This window comes from Periplaneta americana, chromosome 6 (genome assembly GCF_040183065.1).
Source record: "Periplaneta americana isolate PAMFEO1 chromosome 6, P.americana_PAMFEO1_priV1, whole genome shotgun sequence".
Classification (NCBI taxonomy): Eukaryota; Metazoa; Arthropoda; class Insecta; order Blattodea; family Blattidae; genus Periplaneta; species Periplaneta americana.
In genome coordinates, this window is record NC_091122.1 from 185198434 (window position 1) to 185222419 (window position 23986).

The following is a 23986-nucleotide window of genomic DNA, read 5'->3' on the forward strand; positions in this document are numbered from 1 at the left end:
AGGTTTGGTTTGTATAGTTTTTTTTAGGCTTTTACCAAACAAAAACCTAAACAAACCAAACCTAACCTGACATTGATTATAGATCATAAGAAAACTCACTTTCTATCTATCTTTATTTGCTTAAACTAGTTTTTACTAGTTGGAACTGGTTTTGACGGATTCCGGGTTTTAACGGTAACATATATAATATGGAATTATCACTACATTAACACATCCATTATTTCACAAAACACACACTAAACGAATTAAATATAATTATGAAAGCCGCTTATAATGCTAATATGAATTTCATTTCAGAAACTTTAAGATTAAAAACCGCTAGTATTCCCGCTAAGCGGGATAATATAATTTTACCCGCGAGATGGTTATCCAAAAAAGCTAGATTTAGCGGGAAAACCGCTAAATTGGCAACACTGGAGGTGAAACCGACAGCAAAAGAAACAATAATTCAGATCTTACGTAACAACAAAGGCAGTCTATGTAAAAGGGAACATGGAAAAATGGGGTCAATTAAACAAATTGAGCTTTAATTGGTTTATATTTGTTTTAGATACTGCTAAATATTAATATAGACATTATGGTAAATATGAACTATCCTTCTGAGTAAAACGGTCGTATAAAGCCGGTGTTATTGACATTTTTTACATAAATCACCTACATTTAGTAAGCCTACAAGTAGTAATTAAATTAGACGAATGCCTCTTCCAGTAGCTTTTTTAAACATTTTAAAGAGCACTGATATGAGATCCCCACCTGTTTTTAAGAGCTTCGAGGTCATTTTTAAGTGCATTTCACACAGTTTACAAAATGCACCACCCCGAATACTATGGAAATACAACTAATCATATTTAGTTTCCCCATTGCTTTTTATATTTGATTTTACATACGACCATTTTATTCACTGACTCACCACTAACAGCACTAGATGAAGGTAACACAGATGGGATTACCGGTTCACAGATTTCATTTGCATTTAAAGCCAATCGAGAACTTTCTTCTTTACATGTAACGGATGCACTTTCCATTGACTCCTCAATATGTATTTTATTTATAGAAAAGTAAACGGTGTCTTGTCTGGCAATCATACACTGAAAAGTTTATATTTGCATTAGCCTATTTATGCTGTAACTATTTAGTAAACATAATTAATATATTTGCTAACAAAATTAATACTGAAAACTAAGCACGACAATGAAAACATAGCACAGCTGAATTCTCAACTGTAACAATCAAGACTGAAAACTCAGAAGGTTTAAATTTCAACCATCAAGATCGAGGTTCTGTCTGATATGTACATCTATTACCAGGCAGTACATCTCACTTGACGATATGTGTCAGAGGAAGAACAATTGTTTGTATGGATCTGAAGTCTGATTAGTGTAATATGTAATGTATTTAAGTTGTTTCAGCAATTATATTTCTACATAAAACAAATGAAAATAACGTACCAATTAGGATCAGTGTCAAATTTTTACCATCTTCTCCCTTTCAAATCAAGCATTTCTGAATTTAATCCTATTTGCTATTTGCAAGAATGAAATAATATATTTGTGAAGTTCTGAATTCATTCTTGAGACAAGATTGTATTGTTTGGCTCGAGTGGAAAATGCGGAGACCGTAGAAACTAGAAGCCCTATTAAGGTTAGACTGAGTGAAATTTCAATTTTCTAAACTATTGTAGATAGATCTCTGAAATTTTGTGCTTTTAATTTGTAATTTTAAATTGTGTGAATTCAGGTTTTCAAAAATTGCTACTATTATGGCCAGAATTTTTGTCTACATACTTGTCAGACTTTCAGAAACAAAACTTACTATACAATTCATTGATTGATTAAAGTTCACGTTAACACTTTGTTAAAAACATAAAATTTACTCTGTCACACGTTAAAAGTGTTAAAATTGTTTAAAAAGGTATTTACCTTCGACAGACGGCCCGTTTCGACGCTATTTGTCGTCGTCTTCAGTGTTTCTTGAACCACTGCTGATTTTGGCTCTGCGATGTGCAGTTGTCGATGGTAGGGGTGGGGGTGTGTTGTTCCTATGGTGGGGGTTGGCTGTCTGTATGTTATGACCAGGGAAAGGATTTATATGTAAATACATATTTACTTATAAAGCTAATATAATTTATATTTTGCATTATCTTTATGTTTCACAATGTGTAGGGTTGAAAAATCCTACTTTTATTTTCCATATTTTTCCATATTTTAGAGTTTAGTACATATTTTCGTTAATTTCCATATATTTTCCATATTTCATATAAAACAGTCCATATTATATTAGGTTTAACAATAAAACAAAACAAAATTCCATTAACTTTTAAAAATACATTTCAACAATAGAGATTTAAACACATGTTCAGTAATCCCTTTAACATCAGAGTTATTTGAAAATTAGCAGTCCTATCAACAATGGGAAAGTAAGTTACAAAACTGTATTAATTTAATTTAAAATTTTTAACAGACTTCAGTTGTGCAGCTCAACAGTTAAATGCCAGTCAGAGTACACATAGGTTCAGTTTTGTAAATCATACTATAAAGACGGTAAATATGCCAAAAGTACGTCATTCAGTCAATTTAAAATCAAAACTAACAAGTTACATTTCAGAATTTAAAGAAGATGGTTTATCAACTGACAATAAAATATTATTTTGTAATTTGTGTCAGTGTGCAGTATCATCTACACAAAAGTTCCTGGTGCAACAACACATTACAACTAGTAAACATCAGGCCAACAAACAACTAAATTCCAAGCAGAGACAATTGTTTTTAACACAACCAACAACATCGAATGTAAGATCTGAGTTTAACATCGACCTGTGCCGTTCTCTCATCTCTGCTGATATTCCTCTCTACAAACTAAAGAATAAGGTCTTCAGGGAATTCCTTGAAAAATATACTCAACATACAATCCCGGATGAGTCAACACTTAGGAAGACGTATGCTCCATCCATCTACGATGAGACAATACAGAAGATAAGAGATGAAATTAAAGATAGTTCAATTTGGGTTTCCATTGATGAGACTCCCGACAAAGAAGGTAGACTTGTTGGTAATGTAGTTATCGGTTTGTTAAGTGAACAATATTCTGAACGAATTCTTTTACATTGTGATGTTCTAGAAAAGTGCAATAACAAAACTATAGTTAAACTGTTCAACGAAGCTATGGGTATCCTGTGGCCAAAGGGTATTATGTACGATAATGTGTTATTCTTTATTAGCGATGCTGCCCCTTATATGGTCAAAGCTGGACAAGCATTATCTGTTGTATATCCTAAATTGACTCATTTTACTTGTGTGGCGCATGCATTTCATCGTGTGGCAGAAGTGGTCAGAGACAATTTCCCTAAAGTAGATTTGTTGATTTCATCAGTGAAAAAAGTATTTCTCAAAGCTCCCAGTAGAGTTAACGTGTTGAAAGAAATGTACCCTGAAATTCCATTGCCACCAAAGCCAATTTTAACTAGATGGGGTACATGGCTAGAAGCAGTTGAATATTATGCCGAACATATAGACTCTATTAACAATGTTCTCCTTGCATTGGACTCTGAAGATGCAGTCTCAATTGATACTGCGAAAACAGTTACCTGTGACATAAGTGTGAAGAATGACTTAGCTCACATTCAGCATACATTTTCATGCATCATAAAAACGCTCAAAAGTCTCCAAAATAGGCACCTTTCACTATCTGAAAGTTTTGAAATTATAAATAGTACTGTGGAACAACTGAATCGTGGTAGAGGTAAAGTTGCAGATGCAGTAAGAGCTAAGGTGGACACTGTACTTTCAAAAAACCCTGGATATGAAGAACTACAAAAGGTTGTTGCTGTGATGAGTGGTGAATCAACAGTGAAGATTAACTTGGACTTATCCCCAGCAGACATTGTGAAATTGAATTATGTACCAGTTACTTCTTGTGACGTCGAACGCTCTTTTAGTCAGTATAAATCTATCCTCAGAGACAATAGAAGAAGATTCACTTTTCAGCACTTGAAAGAAATGTTTGTAACCTATTGTTATGGTAACAGACAATAAAAATTGTGTTTTGTTGAAACTACATTGGAAGATAAGGTACGTCCATTATATTTTTTGTTTAGTTTGATTAAAATGTACCAATATTTAACGTACATAGTCATTTTTTTATAATTTTAAGTCCATATTTAATTCCATATTTTGGTAAAAATCCATATTTAATTCCATATTTTGGTAAAAATAACTACATATATATTTACATATTTCATATATTTTTAGTCCATATAAATCCGTTCCCTGGTTATGACGTATTATGATGTCAAACAATGTGTGCGTATTAAACTGTAGTTGCGTATTAAGTATGTAATGTGGGTGTGCTATTGTGTTCTTATATATTTAGTATTGTTCTAGGATATTTAACTGTAAACTTTTTGGTGTGATGTGTAAAATTTCCATATCTGTTTCTATATTATTGTAGTCATGATTATTGTCGATAATGTGATCTGCATAATTTGATGTAATGTAAGGTTTGGTTATAGCTTTAATATGTTCGTTGTATCTTGTATGAAAGGATCTTCCTGTATGTCCTATGTAAAAATGTGGGCAACTATTGCATTTTAATTTGTAAACTCCAGTTGAATTATATATATTTGAATGTTTAGTGTGGTTATTTAAGTATTTCTGTGTTGTATTATTTGTTTTGTATGCAATTTTGTACTTTAGTTTTCTGAATGAAGTTGCAATTTTGTGGGTATTGGTATTGTGATATGTTAATGTTATGTATTTATTCTCGCGTGCTGTTTGTGTTGGTTTGGTCTGTTTTTGTTTTGCCTTTTTTATTAGTGTATCTATTATGTTAGGGTTGTATCCATTGTCTTGTGCTATATATTTTATTGTGTTTAATTCTTCAGTGTAGTTGTCATTGTTCATTGGTATATTAATTAATCTGTGTGTCATTGTACGGAAAGCTGCATGTTTATGTTGTACGGGATGATTTGATGAATTGTGTATATGTGTTGTGGTTGTAGTGGGTTTCCTATATATTTTGAATTCGTGTCTGTTATTTGTTTTGGTTATGGTGATGTCTATACGATTTTCCTCTTATTTTACTAAAAAAAAATAATTAAAGATATTTGTTGCACTAAAAGTGTAAAAACAGAAAAAAATTCTACTCGAGCGTAAAAAAATAGTATTAAAAATACTCGTACCTTTTATTGATATTCTGGCTGATATGCATATATATTATCAGGCAGTACATCTCACTTGACGATATGTGTCAGAGGAAGAACAATTGTTTGTATGCATCTGAAGTCTGATTAGTGTAATATGTAGCTAGTCGACGATGTATGCAATGAGGGGGAAATGAACTGGCCACCCTACCCCATTATCTCCTGACCTAGTTGCCTCATAAGTGGTGCCTTGTTGGTATCACTTGTGAGATTCTGATCTGTCTTCGAACAGTTCACTAAACAACAACAATCAAGATCAACAACAATCTTAGTTACGTAAACGCCATGTCAAATTCAAATATAATATTGCACCTACAAATTATATTTTTTAGTTTAAAAAATCCCAATCTCCCGCAGGCGAGGCATCCTAAAATCCGGAATTTCCCTCCCCGGGCCACCACCTGAATTCATCAGTTTTATTTTATTAAATCCTATTGACACACAGGCATATTTCAGATAATCAAGGTAACAATCAGCAGCAATTCCAACGCAGTGAAGACGTTGTTAAGATTAACATTCCAAGAGATTTATTTTCCTCGAACATCTACAGAAATAAGTACATGTTCTCTCCGTCACTTAACCCTAGCACTACTAAGCTTCGATCTGTCACGTGGATGGCTAAGGGGGGCAAAAATTGCCCGCGCTTTGTTTTGATCTTTTAATAGACTAAGAATTACTTTACTATGTTACTACACAATTTTCTATATCAGGAACATTAAAAAAAGACACACGTATAAGTATTTATGAAAATAGTCTTATAAAAACGTATATTTCTCACATAGGCTAATGCTTTGGATATTTAAACTTCAGACTTTTCTGTACTAAGTAATGAACAAAACATTATTTTAATATTTAGCTTACTACACAATTGTCTATATCAGGAACATTCTAAAAGACACATACAGTATATGAGTTTTTGAAAATAGTCTTATAAAAACGTATATTTCTCATATAGGCTAATGCTTTGACTTTTTAAACTTCAGGCTTTTCTGTACTAAGTAATCAACAAAACTATTGTAGACCACAAATAACAAAACTAAAAATCAAAGTCACAAATTGCTCAATTGTCAATAGTTTTTTTTTTCACTCACTTTCACTTTCATTTTCACAATTGGTGCATATGATTGTTTTTGCAGAATGAGTGGAACAAACATATTTACAGCACCTGCAACAAACTATAGACACTTTTGTCATTTTGTCTTTTTCCCTTTTAGAGCTTTTTGTCTTCAAGCAGAGATGACATCTTCCCCGTGAATACAATGCACCAGAAGGAACAACTACACTAGTACTGGGAAGCGTTTTCCCTAGAACACTTTCTATTGCAGAGATGATAGGCTTTTGCAAACCTATAATATTCTTGGCTCTCTCTTCCACAACTGGCCTAACTAGTTGTTGGCCCAACTCTAGCATATAGAGCCTTCTTACATTATGCTTCTTCTTATTCCAGTCGGGGTTGTTTTTCATGAAAATTGTTCCACCATTGAGACATGCAATATCTATCAAGGTGAAAAATATAGATAGTGGCCACCTTCTAGTCCCCCGCTTCACAGAGTGATGCCGCGTCATTTGATCAATGCTGTCTATACCTCCTTTTGTTTCATTATAGTATAGATTAACATCTGTTTTCTTTTTCTCTGTCGACTCATCCACTTTTCTATCATTATGTTGTGTGGATAGAAGTAGGAGATTCTTAGTGGGCTTGAGTCTGGTGATGTATGAAACCAAGGTAACTGGTGCCTTGCCTGTTTTCGGGTCTGTGAATAAGAATCTAGAGGAATATAGCTCTCGACCCTGCGTCTTCTTTAGCTCTTCCGGTATGTGCCTTCTGTTACTCTTCAATGTCCCCACCAAAGTCAGCTTGTCATCATTGTAAAGTTCCTCCGCTAGCTCGATGGATGTATAATAACGATCAGTTGTTACATTTCTTCCGGTTCCTTCCAGCGGCTTCACTAGGCGTCTAACAACTGCCTTTGCACTCCGTTCCTCGGCGGGTCGCTCGTTCTTTCCTGCATAGACCTCCATTTTCAGAATGTACCGGGTGTGTGCATCCGATAACATCCTAATCAATATGCCATATTTGCCTGGCTTGTCTTTCATAAAGACTTTAAATGGACATCTTCCTCGAAAGAGCGAGAGCATTTCGTCGATTGTTAGATGTGCACTAGGTATGTAACATTTTACAAACAATTCGTCAATTTTATAGAAAACTTCACGAATGGGGCAAAACTTATCTTGCTTTCGTCTTTCAGTTCTTGTTTGCTTATCATCAAATCTAATCAAGGACAGAAGTTCTCCAAATCGAATACGACTCATTGTAGCTGTGTAGATGTTCTTGCCCAGTACTTTTCCCCATAAATCATCAATTGGCAGTTCACTGTCATTATTTGCACCCATGAGTATCAAAATACCAATGAAGGCATATAATTCTTCTGTGTATGTAAGTTTTAGATTCCTAATACTAGCTTCTTCGTTAGTATGATGCACAATAATGTTCACTATTTCAGGAGTTATAAACTTTTTGAAAGATTCTGACGCATTAGAGGTCAAACCTTTATTTGTCAAACCTTCATGGAAACTCACTATATTCTGTACTGACCTGCGGACTTGCCTTGGAGGTGCAGTAGTATATTCCCTACCACTTCTTGCTATAACAGCGATGTCAGAAGTAGAAGCGTGCTGCTGATCAGGGGATGAACTTCGCGAACTTGAGTCACTTTCAATTTCTCTGTGATATTCAGTGTCACTGTCGTATGTCACAACATTATCATCTTCTTCTGGATCACTTGCATCATCTATATTATCTTCATTTACCATAGCTGTCACCTCTTTTTCTGTGAGAAAACTCCGAGACATTTTGACACTCTGATTATTACGAGACATTTCACACAACTAATTTCCAACTGTTCCAGTTTGAATAATAAGACAGTTATTACTTTAAAAGCAACAATGACAACATAATTTGAATTAAATTTGTATATCCAATGGTACCAACAATCAAACAATGTATATTAGTCTGATTATTGATCAATATTTTCAGACAGAAAAATTGTCACACCCATGTCTAAGGGGGGGCAAAAATTGCCCGCACTATAAATGAAGATGGTAGGCAGATTTAAATAAATCATAAAAATTATAAGTCCATGTCATTATATACTTGAGATATTAATCTACAACTACCTACAATCTTGTTTCTTCAGGTCAACAATTACATATTCTACACAAATAAAACAAATAGTGCGGGCAATTTTTGCCCCCCCTTAGCAGTGCTAGGGTTAATATAATAGCTTTCAAGGAATCTACAAGATCTGGATTCATAATTGATCCCACTGTGCGTTTCGAAACGAATGAGGAACAGCCAGCAGAAGTGGATAAGGAAAAGAAAAAGAATATCTACAATCCTACCATTCCATATTACCTCCAAAAGTACCAGCTAGAAGTAATCGGACTTCTGGTTGGAGCAAGAGGTACCGCTACTCTCTTCATGAAAGATGCGTTTAAGAGGCTTGGAATACCTACATCTATTATTTCGGTTGTAACCTTAGCTGCATTGAAAGGATCAATTGCTCTCCTGAAGCATCACCTATATTCGAAATGAAACCAAGTTCATTAGCATTCTTTACATTTTTGTAACACTGCCTCTCTGAAACTAGGTATATTTCCACAAATCACAAACAGTCTTACTAATAAACAGTGTATAGTTTTTGTATGAGACTTATGCAGAGTTGAGACAGAAAACTTTACTAATAAACCGTGAATAAGCTATGGACGTATAAACAGGCTGTAACTATACAATGGGAATTGTAACCACAGAAGAACAAACCAAAGATCATAGAATTATTAGAATAATATTGCTGTAACTTGTACTCTTTGACCAAAATGTAGTGTGGTAATCGATTAGAGCCAGTTGTACTATTGATATTTAACACGCCATACTAGAGCGCTCTACTGGATGCAATAGAGAACCTCAGATATTCTATTACCTTTCGTAACGAAATAATGACGAAACTATGACGTAGCTGTGTAACAGTTATACTGTTATACACGACATATGTACTAATTATTAGTAAGGAATTTACACACGACTTATAAACGAGCTACTCATTGTATAAGTATAAGACAGTTAAACGTCTGTATATAGAGTTTTTATTAGCAAGACTGAAGACGTATTTGCAGCTGCATATGTACTTGTAAACAAAATTAATGGTTCGCTGAACTTGTAAACATTTATATGGTTAAGTACTCTTTGTCCCTTGTGGCAGCTCACGAATAGTGAGAAGATTTATAAATTTATTTAATTATATTCATCATTAAAAACGACAGTATCTCGAGTTATATACTTACAGTCTTACTAATAAACCGTGTATAGTTTTTATACGAGACTCATGCAGAGTTGAGACAGAAAACGTTACTAATAAACCGTGAATAAGCTATGGACGTATATACAGGCAGTAACTATACAATGGGAATTGCTTTGCAGTAGTTATATACACGAAACCCCTTGTTTTAGCGTTGTATATAGCGAAAAAATGTCCGCCCCTCTAACAGCTGTTCTTATCGACTGTCATTTTATGATGATGGTTACCTTGTAACCACAGAAGAACAAACCAAAGATCATAGAATTATTAGAATAATATTGCTGTAACTTGTACTCTTTGACCAAAATGTAGTGTGGTAATCGATTAGAGCCAGTTGTACTATCGATATTTAACACGCCATACTAGAGCGCTCTACCGGATGCAATAGAGAACCTCAGATATTCTATTACCTTTCGTAACGAAGTAATGACGAAACTATGACGTAGCTGTGTAACAGTGATACTGTTATACACGACGTATGTAGTGATTATTAGTAAGGAATTTACACACGACTTATAAACGAGCTACTCATTGTATAAGTATAAGACAGTTAAACGTCTGTACATAGAGTTTTTATTAGCAAGACCGAAGACGTAATTGCAGCTGAATATGTACTTGTAAACAAAATTAATGGTTCACTGAACTTGTAAACATTTATATGGTTAAGTACTCTTTGTCCCTTGTGGCAGCTCACGAATAGTGAGAAGATTTATAAATTTATTTAATTATATTCATTATTAAAAACGACAGTATCTCGAGTTATATACTTAATGTAGAAAATTTACATCGAGAACTGAACGAATATTCTGTTTTTTGCCGCTCAGAGTCCGTGGATGTCCACGGACTCTGTTGTCGCCTGCCGCCATTATTTGGAGGACATCTACCGGCCGACGATGAAACTAAGACGCAACGACACATAACAGATGGCGCAAGTGCAGGCAGTCTGCTAATAATACGGCAAGAAGTGCAAAACAGTAGATTGTTATGTGAAGGCAGACATGTAAATAAAACTCATTCGATTGGTGTCATAATCGAAAAGTAATCGGTTGCTATGCTGATGGCCACGGCCAATACATACAGGTCTATTGGTTGTGTGATGACGACTGGATGAGGATATGTTGTTGTTAGTGAAGACAGGTTGGAATCTCATATATGATACCAATAAGACATTATATGTCGCAACTAAGGCAGGAGATAATAGGGTAGTAGGGCCAGTTAATTTCCCCCTCCCTTGCATACATCGCTGACTAGTAACATATTACATTAATCAGAATTCAGATGTATACAAACAATTCTGTGGCCGGGAGGAAAAAGGTCCTAAGTCAATTTTTTTTTGTGAAAATGAGATTTTTATATATTCTGAAAGCGGAAACAATTCTCTACAATCTGGTAAAACGGTTAAAGTCAAATAAGACTCCTGACTGGATTTATAGAGCGTTACCAAATGTCCTAAGTACTTTTTGAATCGAGCACACACAGAATAAAGGACTTAAGAATATATAATACTTTATTCCTTACAAACATCACATGTTTACTTTCCATGCTTCCCTATTAAAAAGGTCTAACTTGTATTTTAGCCATTTTATCACATACTGATGCCCTTTCCTTTTAAAACTTTAAGCACCAGGTAAACAGTCCTATAATTGTTTAAGACCCATTTTGCATTCCTAATAATCTACATTTCTCATTTATTTTGACATGAAAAAGGTCTTATGTTTAAATAGTCCCTACTACTCAGTTTGGCTTCTAGTCTTAAAAGGGCTTAAGTGCGGCTATTTTTGGAAATAATCAAGATAATTGTTAAGTGAGCAACATTATTTATTTTAGAAGAAATATAAACAAATAATATCCAGGAAAAACCTCTTAATTAAAAAAAACTCTATAATTGACACTAATTTCAATATTTCTACTGCTTTCCTGAAAAGTATAAAATTTTTACTTAAGACCTTTTCCCTCCCGGCCACAGAATTAATTGTTCCTCCTCTGACACAAATCGTCAAGTGAGATGTACTGCCCGATAAATGATAACAGAAATGAGACTACGCAATTACTATATCCTTTCATTTGTTTACTTATAAAGTTTCAAAACAATCTCAATAGCGCATAGAAATAAAGCAGCGAAGTAAATTCAGGAAGTACTAAAATGATCTCTTCTAGGGGTAGAACGCAAAACAGAAAATGAAATACACAGGAACATCATTTTTTATTTACTAACATTTTTAATATTAACCTGGATATACCTTTGGATTAACGACACCGTTTGCTACCCCTTTCCACTATTGGAGTTCGATGGTACTGGCGTAAAATATAAACAAATCACTTTACTAGGTATACGAGGGAAGAAAAGAAGTTCATCCATTTACGTAAAGTAGGAAATATTGCGATTTTGAATTCGATAATTTTCATTAGGTTTTTGTTTAATCAAAATACAGTACAGTATTAACAATAAGTGTTTTTACTCACGAACTGAGTTAGCCATGCGAACGTATTTATTATGCAGTGTATATTATACTGTCTACAGCACATTAGCGTACAATATAGAGAATGAAGTTAAATTGAAAAATAATCATAATATGGATATTTAAACACATTTTTGAAAATGGTGGCCGTTCATTTCGATACAGGCTTCAGTTCTTTTGTGCATATTATCGCACTATAGACTATTGCATCTAATTCCAATGACCAGTTTCGTCTTTCATACTAGTAACTCATATTGAAATAATTCTGTACCTACTCTATAAAAGAATACCTTACGTACTGTAAATTCAATCTTCACTTCTGCCCGACCCGCACAGATAAAATTACTCAGACATGCTTTCTACTGTCCGTCCAAGTCGTTATGTCGCAGGAGCGTAGAAAAGGGTGACGGTTAATTACTTAACGAGGCCCTTTTATTTAGGTTATTTTAAACATTTGTATAATATTACGTAGACGTCCAATTTCTAACAAATTAATGTTTTCAGAAAAGAGCTAAGACAGCCCAATGATTCAATATTGAAAGCTCTTTCGTCACTGGAAAATGCGAACATATTTCTAGAACGTACTGTACTCACTAACTCAGTGCTGTTTCTATATGCGGTCTTGGATCTGTGTGGAGGACGGTTGAACTTCATTAGTAGAAGGGGTGGGAGTGAAGTACATTCAAAAACTCAGGTACAATAAAAATTGAAGTAAAAATAAAATGATGTCCCTGTACATCATGTTTGTACATTTCTTGAAAACTGTTAACAGATATCGCTAGTCATGCAGAGGGGCTTCAGACAGCACGCATGCGTTTATTTCCATTTCAGGCCTCACAAAATCTGAAGTTCATGATATAACACATTTTAAATTTTTATTCATCTTGATTACACAACTTTTAACACTATATCACTTCGGAATATGTATTATATGTCTTTCTCGTGTTAAATTTTAACGTACCTGGTTAACAAGTTTCGGCCTGTTATTGGCCTTCTTCAGAACTGGTTGTTGTTGGTCTTGGCGTCTTTTGTTTTGTTTCCTGTGGGGGTGTGTTTGTGTAGTGTAATGTGGAGTCAAAGAGTGTGTGTTCTGAAATTGAGTTTTGTGTTGAGAATTTCATTAGGATGTGTTTTTGTGTCTATATATTTCGTATTTTTTTTTTTTGGTTGTTGTTGGTCTTGGCGCCTTTTGTTTTGTTTTCTGTGGGGGTGTGTTTGTGTAGTGTAATGTGGAGTCAAAGAGTGTATGTTCTGAAATTGAGTTTTGTGTTGAGAATTTCATTGGGATGTGTTTTTGTGTGTCTATATATTTCGTATTGTTTTTTTTTTGGTTGTTGTTGGTCTTGGCGCCTTTTGTTTTGTTTCCTGTGGGAGTGTGATTGTGTAGTGTAATGTGGAGTCAAAGAGTGTGTGTGTTCTGAAATTGAGTTTTGTGTTGAGAATTTCATTGGGATGTGTTTTTGTGTGTCTATATATTTCGTATTGTTTTTTTTGGTTGTTGTTGGTCTTGGCGCCTTTTGTTTTGTTTCCTGTGGGAGTGTGATTGTGTAGTGTAATGTGGAGTCAAAGAGTGTGTGTGTTCTGAAATTGAGTTTTGTATTGAGAATTTCATTTGGATATGTTTTTGTGTGTCTGTATATTTCGTATTGTTTTTTTTATTTTTTAATTGGGTTATTTTACGACGCTGTATCAAGATCTAGGTTATTTAGCGTCTGAATGAAATGAACGTGATAATGCCGGTGAAATGAATCCGGGGTCCAGCACCGAAAGTTATCCAGCTTTTGCTCATATTGGGTTGAGGGAAAACCCCGGAAAAAACCTCAACCAGGTAACTTGCCCCAACCGGGATTCGAACCCGAGCCACCTGGTTTCGCGGCCAGACGCGCTGACCGTTACTCCACAGGTGTGGACTTGTATTGTTCTAGTGTGTTTAGTTTCTGGCTTTTTGGTTGGATGTGTAGAATTTCCATGTCTGTATTGATGTCTCTGTAGGTAATTTTTATCACAGGCTATATTGTTGCATTACTCGTGGCGTATTCATTTCATTTTATTTAGTGTTCTGCCCAAGGGCAGGTCTTTCATTGCAAATCCAGCTTTCCCCAATGTTTCCTATTTTCTACCTTCCTCTTATTCTCCTCATATGATCCATATATCGTAATATCGCCTATCATCTGATATCTTCTACCACGAACTCTTCTCCCGTTCACCATTCCTTCCAGTGCATCCTTCAGTAGGCAGTTTCTTCTCAGCCAGTGACCCAGCCAATTCCTTTTCCTCTTCCTGATCAGTTTCAGCATCATTATTTCTTCACCCACTCTTTCCAACACAGCTTCATTTCTTATTCTGTCTGTCCACTTCACACGCTCCATTCTTCTCCATATCCACATTTCAAATACTTCTATTCGCTTCTCTTCACTTCGTCGTAATGTCCATGTTTCTGCCCCATACAATGTCACACTCTATATAAAGCACTTCACTAGCCTCTTGCTTAGTTTTTTTTCAAGAGGTACACAGAAGATGCTCCTTTTTCTATTAAAAGCTTCCTTGGCCATTTTGATTACATCCCAACGCTGGCTACTAGCAACAGGCATCTATAATGAACACCGATCAAAATAGGCTACCTCTCATTTCTCATAAAAAAAAAGAAACTGAAAAGACTACAGTGGAATATAGTGGACTTTTTGTTGTCAGAAAACAGCTGGATACATTAAGAAGATTGATTGATTGATTGATTGATTGATTGATTGATTGATTGATTGATTCCCTTGCCATTGCTATCCTCCTTTTGACTTCCTGGCAGCAGTTCATGTTACTGCTTATAGCACACCCCAAGTATTTGAAGCTGTCCACTTGCTCTACTGCCTCATTTAGAATTCGCAAGTTTATCTTCTTTATTTTTCTCCCTATGACCATGCTCTTCGTCTTGTTTCCATTTATCTTCATCCCATACTGCTCACAGCTGTCATTTAGCTCCAGTAGCATGTCCTTTAGTATCATTTCCTCTTCTACCAATAACGACATATTAACAAATTTTAAGCACTTTATTATTCTTCCATGGTGGCCCGGGTTCGAATCTCGGTCGGGACAAGTTACCTGGTTGAGGTTTTTTCCGGGGTTTTCCCTCAACCCAATACGAGCAAATGCTGGATAACTTTCGGTGCTGGATCCCGGACTCATTTCACCGGCATTATCACCTTCATATCATTCAGACGCTAAATAACCTAGATGTTGATACAGCGTCGTAAAATAACCCAAAAAAATATTCTTCCATACGTGCTACATGCTCAGTCACTCACAAACGTCTGGATTTAATGTTCTCGTTTATGCAAGCCACTGTAAACAGTAACATTCGCAACATGATAACGGAACTGAATTGTTTTAAATTATGTTTTATTTAACGACACTCGCAACTGCAGAGGTTATATCAGCGTCGCCGGATGTGCCGGAATTTTGTCCCGCAGGAGTTCTTTTACATGCCAGTAAATCTATTGACATGAGCCTGTCGCATTTAAGCACGCTTAAATGCCATCGACCTGGCCCGGGATCGAACCCGCAACCTTGGGCATAGAAGGCCAGCGCTATACCAACTGGCCAACCAGGTCGACAACTGAATTGTTACTAATAGCGTAAAACATATGGGAAAGTATACTGGTGTGTACATCTTCATGCCGCTCTTTATCCTCTCTATTAAACAAAACTGAAGGACTGTGGATTTTCAATAGCAGGTAGCAATGCAAACTACTGCTAACGGCTATTTAGTCTGCAAACAGAAGACGTGATTGTGGTACTAGAAAAATGCCGTGCATTTAGTTAGCACTCTCGAGCCTTAGTTAAGTCAATATATTCGTCAACAGAACAAGCGACGCACGTGATAGCATTTCCGCCAGGTCCGCAGAAGTTAATCCTATTTCCCTGGCCCTGTGCTGGATATTATAATTAATTTTTTTTTTTTTCACATTTTAAGTTATTCAATATCTGCCAAATTCATTAATACTTATTACGACATTTACAAAAACCACAATTCCAAGTTAAATAGGCTACTCATATATAGGCCTTTGACACATAAAGAAACCGGATGAATCCCTTAGTTGAACCCAAACGTTTTACTACTGACGGTCTAAAGAACAGCTCAAGATTTGGTCCTAAACTATCAGAATTACTTTGTTAAAATAACCCCGAATAGGAATATCCTGAACTAGCACCAACAGATAGCGCGCGTGTATCTTGAGGGATGCGCTTTGCGTGTGCATTTGTTTTCCAGTATATAAACATTGAGGATTTACGTAGTGTATTAGTGCATTAAACACTCTTAAAAACAACTCAAAATGCCAAATGTTTGTTGTGTTCCTATATGTAAAAACCAGGGAAAGCCTTTTGTCTTCATTAAGGTCCCGAAATACTCTGAACCTATGCTTTAAAACTTAAAAAAAATTTAACTAATTAAATTGCGCCTAAAGAAGCTAGCTAATAAACAAAAAGAACTACTTCAAGTAAGAAATTGCTTGTTACAGTTTCATTTTGGAAGTGGGAAAAAAAAAATAATAAAAACATATGGAACCTCGACAGCAAGCTATGTTAGCTTAGATTATATTTAGTACTTCTAGGAGTCTCCGAAGTTTACGCCTGCAGTAAACTCTAGATTAATTGGGATGTTTATTATCCAGGACGATCCATAGCCGAAATCCACTTCGTGAATAATGTTTTTAATGTGCTGTAGACTAATTATTAAAACCGTGTTTTTACTTCAAATTTTCAATCATCCTACATAGTATTCAAAACTGCATGTCCTTAACCAACAAAACACAGGAATAATCGTGCGATTATTTATCATCTTATCAAACATTGCATTAAAAAACACATTGCTGGCTGAATATCCTGTTTTTAACGTACGGTACTTACAATAATAATAATTATCATCTTCGACAAAATTCCTATTTTATTTATTTATTTTATTCGTGTACCTCGTTCTCAAAGTTCTCGTTTAGGTTCATGAATATTCAATTTACTCGCATCTACCTATATTCTGCATACTGCAGATTTCCTCATCCATCTCTTAAGGGGAATCGTTCAGTATTATACAAGTTTACGCTGTTATTTATTGTAATTTAAATTATGAGGTAAGAAAACACTGAATTATATTAAATTACACCAGGTTATACAAATTAATCTATACTGATAATAAATCTGTAGCCGAAATTATTCTGGTAATTTTCGATTTTCCAAAAATAATTGGTCGTAACATATATAATTAACCACCCTGAAACCGAAAATCGCTTTTTTTAAATTTTTGTTTGTATGTCTGTCTGTCTGTATGTTTGTTACCTTTTCATGCGATAATGGCTGAACGGATTTCGATGAAAATTGGAACATAAATTAAGTTCGTTGTAACTTAGATTTTAGGCTATATGGCATTCAAAATACTTTATTTAAAAGGGGGGTTATAAGGGGGCCCGAATTAAATAAACCGAAATATCTCACTTATTATTGATTTTTGTGAAAAATGTTACATAACAAAAGTTTATTTAAAAATGATTTTCGATAAGTTTTATTCCAGGCAAAATTTTGATAGCACTGATATTTAAGTCTGTCTGTCTGGATGTTTGTTACCTTTTCACGCGATAATGGCTGAACGGATTTCGATGAAAATTGGAATATAAATTAAGTTCGTTGTAACTTAGATTTTAGGCTATATAGCAAAGTCTCTAATCAATTATATGAGCAGAAGCCATCTACAACACACAATAGAAACAGGAACTCAACAAGAGTAAAAAAAGTCCTGCTGATATACCCACACATTCTAAACACGCGACATGACCACAGATGTTAAGGCGTGAATAAAATAAACTTAACAAAAAAAAAAAAGATCCACAGTAAGGTTAACATAAAAATGATCTTCGTACACAATCAACTGTATTAATTTGGAGTGATTTATTAAAGGATGCATTCATGACTAATTTTAAAAAAATGTTAAACGAATTATATTTGAACCAAATGAGTGTTCTCTGGACCAAAATGATAGCATTTTAATTATTTAAATATAATTTAAATTAAGTAGCATATTAAACGATTTATTCTTCTATCAAACACGAATGTTCCCTGGACCCAATGTCCTATTTTAATTATGTAATTACTTTATATTTATTTCTAATAAGTGCAGCGGAGCGCACGGGTACGGCTAGTTATAAATATAATTTGACAAGCACAGAAAACCAACAAGCGGGAGAACGTAATCAACTGTAGCATATGACATAATATAGCCCTACAACATGTTTTCCGCATGGAACGCTCCTGCCATCTAACGGTAAAACTTCGCATAAGATATCCCTATTAATAAGTCCCGATGATAAAGAAAGGGTGCTGAACTAAAAAATAACATTCTGGAATGATATTATATTCCAAACAACATGCATTTCATTATACACACAAACTAGACCCCTCTACGACTAATGGTTTCCAAAGAACATACCCTTAAACGTGGACACACGCGATGCGTGTGACGTCACAGTGCTGCGACTTACCCCAGCGAGTGCATTGTTGTTTAGTTAATCACGTTACATTCACTATAATTCATACCCAAATAGCGAAAATTACCGTTCTTCTTCTTCCCATAATAAAACGTCAAGCAGCTGCGAACTTACACAACGCAAGCCATGTGTGAGGCAGTATGACGTCAGCAGCAGTGGCACACAAAATTCCTTCGCTCGTATATTGACGACCATTTGATATTTTGAGTTGCTGCCATCAGCTCCTCTTTTCTACAGCATATGAATATAGTTATTTATGAAACAAATTCGTAAAGGTTCTCCTTTTGGCACGAGCGGGCGTTACACCATGTTTTTTCTACAATAGCACAAATTTACATTAAATATACATTTCAAGTTGGAGAGGTTACAAGATCACAATGTCATGGCCATCTAAACTCAGAGCCATTAAGAAGTAAGTATCCATGGAATGGCGTCTGTTTTATTCATGTTTAAGATTTCATGGCCTTCTAAAGCAGCCATGTAATAAACAAAAGCGGTTAGAAACAGTTGAATGATAAATCTTGTTACAATGAGTACTACATATAACTTCAGAATAATAAGGGCTGAAATGTAGATATGAATGTTAAATTTGTTACTTATTTGTGTTACGTGTAATGTTTATAATACATTATGCAACGAGCCTATAATGGTAGTAATTAAGACGCGAGTATGTTTGTTTATGAAACGAGCGCAAGCGAGTTTCATAATTTTCATACGAGCGTCTTAATTACCATTGTAGGCAAGTTTCATACGACTTTTTATGCTCGACCATATTTCTAACTTGAAATTATTCATAAGTATTCATGTTATAGTTATGTAAGTGAGGAGCGGAACTGACCTTCTAAATTGTGAGATGTGCGCAGACGCGAAAGTATTGATTTTTTCCGAGGAACGAATGTCATTGACCTTGATATAATCTAGAGAATAACATGAAGATTAGTCTTGATATAACCTGGAAATTGATTTAGAATTGAAAAACGAGATGACAAATTGAATTTATTTGAATATTATTTACAATTAACGCTAATTATTATAGTAACAGAACATAACCTTCTGCGACAGTATTGGATTTCCAGCCTCCGTGACTTTTCGCTAGTTGTCTTTCGATTGCATATCCGAGAATAATCGATACTTGCGCTTTTATAATGGTACAATGGTGATTTCTCATTGGCTGAACAACTGAACTATAATGAATAGGTGTACTTTAATGAGGTGCATTAAAAGGCTACTACCAGGTGTATAATTACTACATTTCGGCATGGTCGAGCATAAAGTAATGAAAGGTCGAGTTAATGCATTAATTTCTTACTGAATGAAGTTTGTACTTTAAATATTACATTTTCTTTGGCAGTGCGTAAAATGAACAGCAGTGCCTAAAGTGAATACTGCCTTTTTTACGCACTAATGTTTTAAAGGCTCACTTTAGACACTGATAACAGTGGGTAAAATGCAACTTTACGCATTATCGTAAAAAAAAAAAAACTTTTTTTTTTTTGTTCAGTGTCCTTTTAAGAGAAAAATTAAACATTTAACACAACACTTATTTAATATATTTCTTTTGAATATTCCTTCCTAAATCTTGTTTATTTTATTTACTTTGTTTAATTAATTTTTATTAATTATTGTACAGTAGTGGCAAAAAAATCGGACCGATCCTTGTAGCCGATACAAAAGAAACCCTGTGCTGTGTATTGTGTCAAACTGTGGTAATTTCAATATGGATAGCGAAGCCAGAGGTATGTACTGCTTTTTAATGTAAAAATACGCAGTTATGTTTGCCGAATAGAGGTCGAAATGTAATACTGATGCCAGATGAAAATAAAATTCGCAAAGTTTTTTCGTCTGTAAGTTTGAGGCACTGAAGGAAACAAAAGACGGTAAGATTCGAAGAAATGCAATAAATTTTATTGTTACAATTACTGGATGTGTTTTGTGACTAGCAAAATTTGACTCTGTGACACTAAAATCAGCTACAAGGGTCGGTCCGGTATTTTTTGCCACTACTGTACACTAGCTTATGTTTTTCATCATATAGTTAGACCAATTATAGTGTTGGTATTGTATTAACATCATTGAACTGCCCCCGACCGTGAATTCTGGTTATTGGGGTGATGCTAGAATATAAGAGTGCTTTCCTTTTGGATTTTCCTGTTTTTTTTTTTTTTTTTGTTTTCCTTTTGTAATTATTTTGAAAGTATTTTCAAATTATTTTTATGTTTTATATTTAACATTATTCTTCAAGTTTTACAGCAGTATAATGTTCGTAAATACATGTAACTTTTTCTAGCAATTACAATTTAAATATTGTTTCAGCGACAAACAACAAGGTTTGAATTCCATTACACTATTTGGTGACATCCAATGCATTTTACACCGATAGATTTGGATTATACTTTCTTTCTCCGTAGAACAAAAAGTACCGCCCATCTAACAAAAGATTTAATAATCTTATCTTTTACGGATGACAATACCAATAATGTGGAAATGCTGGCTGGGAAACCAAGTGCACAAGAAAGCACTTTTAACGCAATATTCGTCCTCCACGAATTTAATATAGAAACTCCGGAATAATTGCAAAACTAATGTTATGCGATGAAAAAAAAAATTGGAACCCGAAATGGTATTTAAATAACTCTTGCAAATGTATGGGTATTTTATATCATATAAAATCTTCAAGTTTCACGTAAATCGGAGAATAACTGTGAAATGTAGAATCCATTTACACCCCGGTATACATTACATTACATGTCCCGCGCCGTGGCGTCGTGGTCTAAGGCATACCTCCAAGGACTCGAGTTACGGAATGCGCGCTGGTTCGAGTCCTCATGGGGGAAGAAATTTTCTCATGAGATTTCGGCCAGTGTATGGGACCGGTGCCCACCCAGCATCGTGATGCACTTGGGGAGATACGATAGGTAGCGAAATCCGGTTGCGAATGCCAGCTATAACGGCTGGGGGGATCATCGTGCTAACCACTAGACATCTCCATTCTGGTTGGATGATCGTTCACCTCTGATTCGGCATGTGGGCGTGAGGCCAGCAGCCGGCTGGTCGGTCTGGGCCCTTCACGGGCTGTAGCGCCACGGATTATATACATTACATGAGTACACGCGTAGGTACATACTTACACACATGTTAGTATATAGCAGTACATATGTTCAAGGAAACAACATGTAACATTGCTTACTTACTTACTGGCTTTTAAGGAACCCGAAGGTTCATTGCCGCCCTCACATAAGCCCGCCAGCGGTCCCTATCCTGTGCAAGATTAATCCAGTCTCTATCATCATACCCCACCTCCCTCAAATCCATTTTAATATTATCCTCCCATCTACGTTTCGGCCTCCCTAAAGGTTTTTTTCCCTCCGGTCTCCCAACTAACACTCTATATGCATTTCTGGATTCACCCATACGTGCTATATGCCCTGCCCATCTCAAACGTCTGGATTTTAAGTCCCTAATTATGTCAGGTGAAAAATACAATGCGTGCAGTTCTGTGTTGTGTAACTTTCTCTATTATCCTGTAACTTCATCCCGCTTAGCCCCAAATATTTTCCTAAGCACCTTATTCTCAAACAGCCTTAACCTATGTTCCTCTCTCAGAGTGAGAGTCCAAGTTTCACAACCATACAGAACAACCGGTAATATAACTGTTTTATAAATTCTAACTTTCAGATTTTTTGACACCAGACTGGATGATAAGAGCTTCTCAACTGAATAATAACATGCATTTCCCTTATTTATTCTGCGTTTAATTTCCTCCCGAGCATGTAACATTGCTACTTTCGAAAATATTGCATTGCATCCAAGGTACAAAATATGTTAACATAAGTATTATCACTTTTAAGAGATTTACAGGTCCTTAAAGAAAAAGCTGCTGCAGAACCGTGAGGAAGAACCGGAAAGTTCGCAAGTGACAGAAATGCAGCCACCAAGCGTCGTTAAACCAGAGGAAAACAAGGAGGGCGCTGCCGGTAGGGCGAAGGAGCATTCCCCCTTGTTGAACACCTCCAGCTCGTCACGCATTTCCTGCACGGACACCCCGTCGGTCGAGGAAGAACAAACGTCGGAGCCGGGGCAGAAGAAGAATGCGCCCCCACCTCGTCGCCAAGAACAAACGAGCTGTTTGAAAACGATTCTGTATTTCTTATGCTGCCAGCATTATAGAAAATAAAGCATAATTTATAATTAATTATGTGTCGATTTAGAATTTTAGAGATTTCCACAGACAGCAGTCCTCACAGTAAGATGTGTTTGGGCATGATGTTCGTTGTATACGGCGATACTACTGGACACACTTTATTCATACCGAGCACAGACGAGTCCCCAAGCAAAGGCTGGGCTGACTCTTTATAGTGGGCAGTTTTTCAATGGAACTTCCAAAAAGGCATATCAATTTTCGCATTTCCTCATGAAAAAATATTTAATTCCCATATTTTCTCCCACATCATAACATATTTCACTTTCATAATACAGTAGAACCTGTAACATCCGTGGTAATGAAAGGGGTGGCCTGAACGGTTAATCGAAAAACTCGGATAATCCGTACTATAAAAGATTTTCATAATACTTAAGCCTATAATTCCGTAATTTTCTCCGTACTATTGTGTTTAACATGCTAGGTAGTGGATCAGAAGTTCACTAATTTAAGTCCGGTTGTCAACGACGGCTTTTAAGCGCCAAGGGAATCCTTGTGATGGTTGCCTGCGGAGAGATAGGAGTAGAGGTCTCGTACTTTATACACTTTATAGTTGTTTTCTACTAAATAGCGCACAGTTGTAACGCCAATCTCATATTCTGATTCAACATGAGACATAGTTTCTATTTTCTCAAACCCCTCTATTACTTGCAATTTTTTTCGGTACTAAGCACAACACATTTTTTTGAACACTCATGGAAGACATTTTGTATAGAAGTTAAACAGTACAGCCACTCCAACAGTAGGACAAAGACCGAATGGTGCGCGGGTTTGAAATCGTGTGAAAGTTATTGTTGGGGTCATTTCTTTGAAAGCAGGTAGTGACTATTTTACGTGTTGGGAAAAATACCCCTCTCCCACAAGTAACATGTGAGTGCTCATGTTGCTAGAAGTGCGCGAAAGCATTCCTGCGACATACTATTGTGTAATAGTGAAGGCTTCTACAGGGACATCATTTTATTTTACTTCAATTTTTATTGTACCTGAGTTTTTGAATGTACTTCACTCCCACCCCTTCTACTAATGAAGTTCAACCGTCCTCCACACAGATCCAAGACCGCATATACAGTCATAGTAGCCTTACAGTTATAGTAAACAGTACGTTCCAGAAATATGTTCGCATTTTCCAGTAACGAAAGAGCTTTCAATATTGAGTCATTTTCGCACAAATACTACCGTCCATTTGCCTACGTCGCATCCCGGTTTCCCCCACCTGTTTCTATTCGCTTCTCTGTAAAGGCTAGTGGCTGGGC

The 23986-nt window shown here is 35.6% G+C and overlaps 1 protein-coding gene across 1 annotated transcript in view; it reads left to right on the plus strand.

The window, feature by feature from the left end:
- Window positions 1-22711, plus strand: part of LOC138702121 (uncharacterized) — a 34285-nt gene extending 11574 nt beyond the window's left edge. The window contains exon 3 of the mRNA XM_069829715.1: window positions 22384-22711. Coding sequence (XP_069685816.1) covers window positions 22384-22709 — 326 coding nt within the window. The 3' untranslated portion in view covers window positions 22710-22711. The remainder of the gene's footprint in view (window positions 1-22383) is intronic.
- Window positions 22712-23986: the final 1275 nt, after the last annotated feature.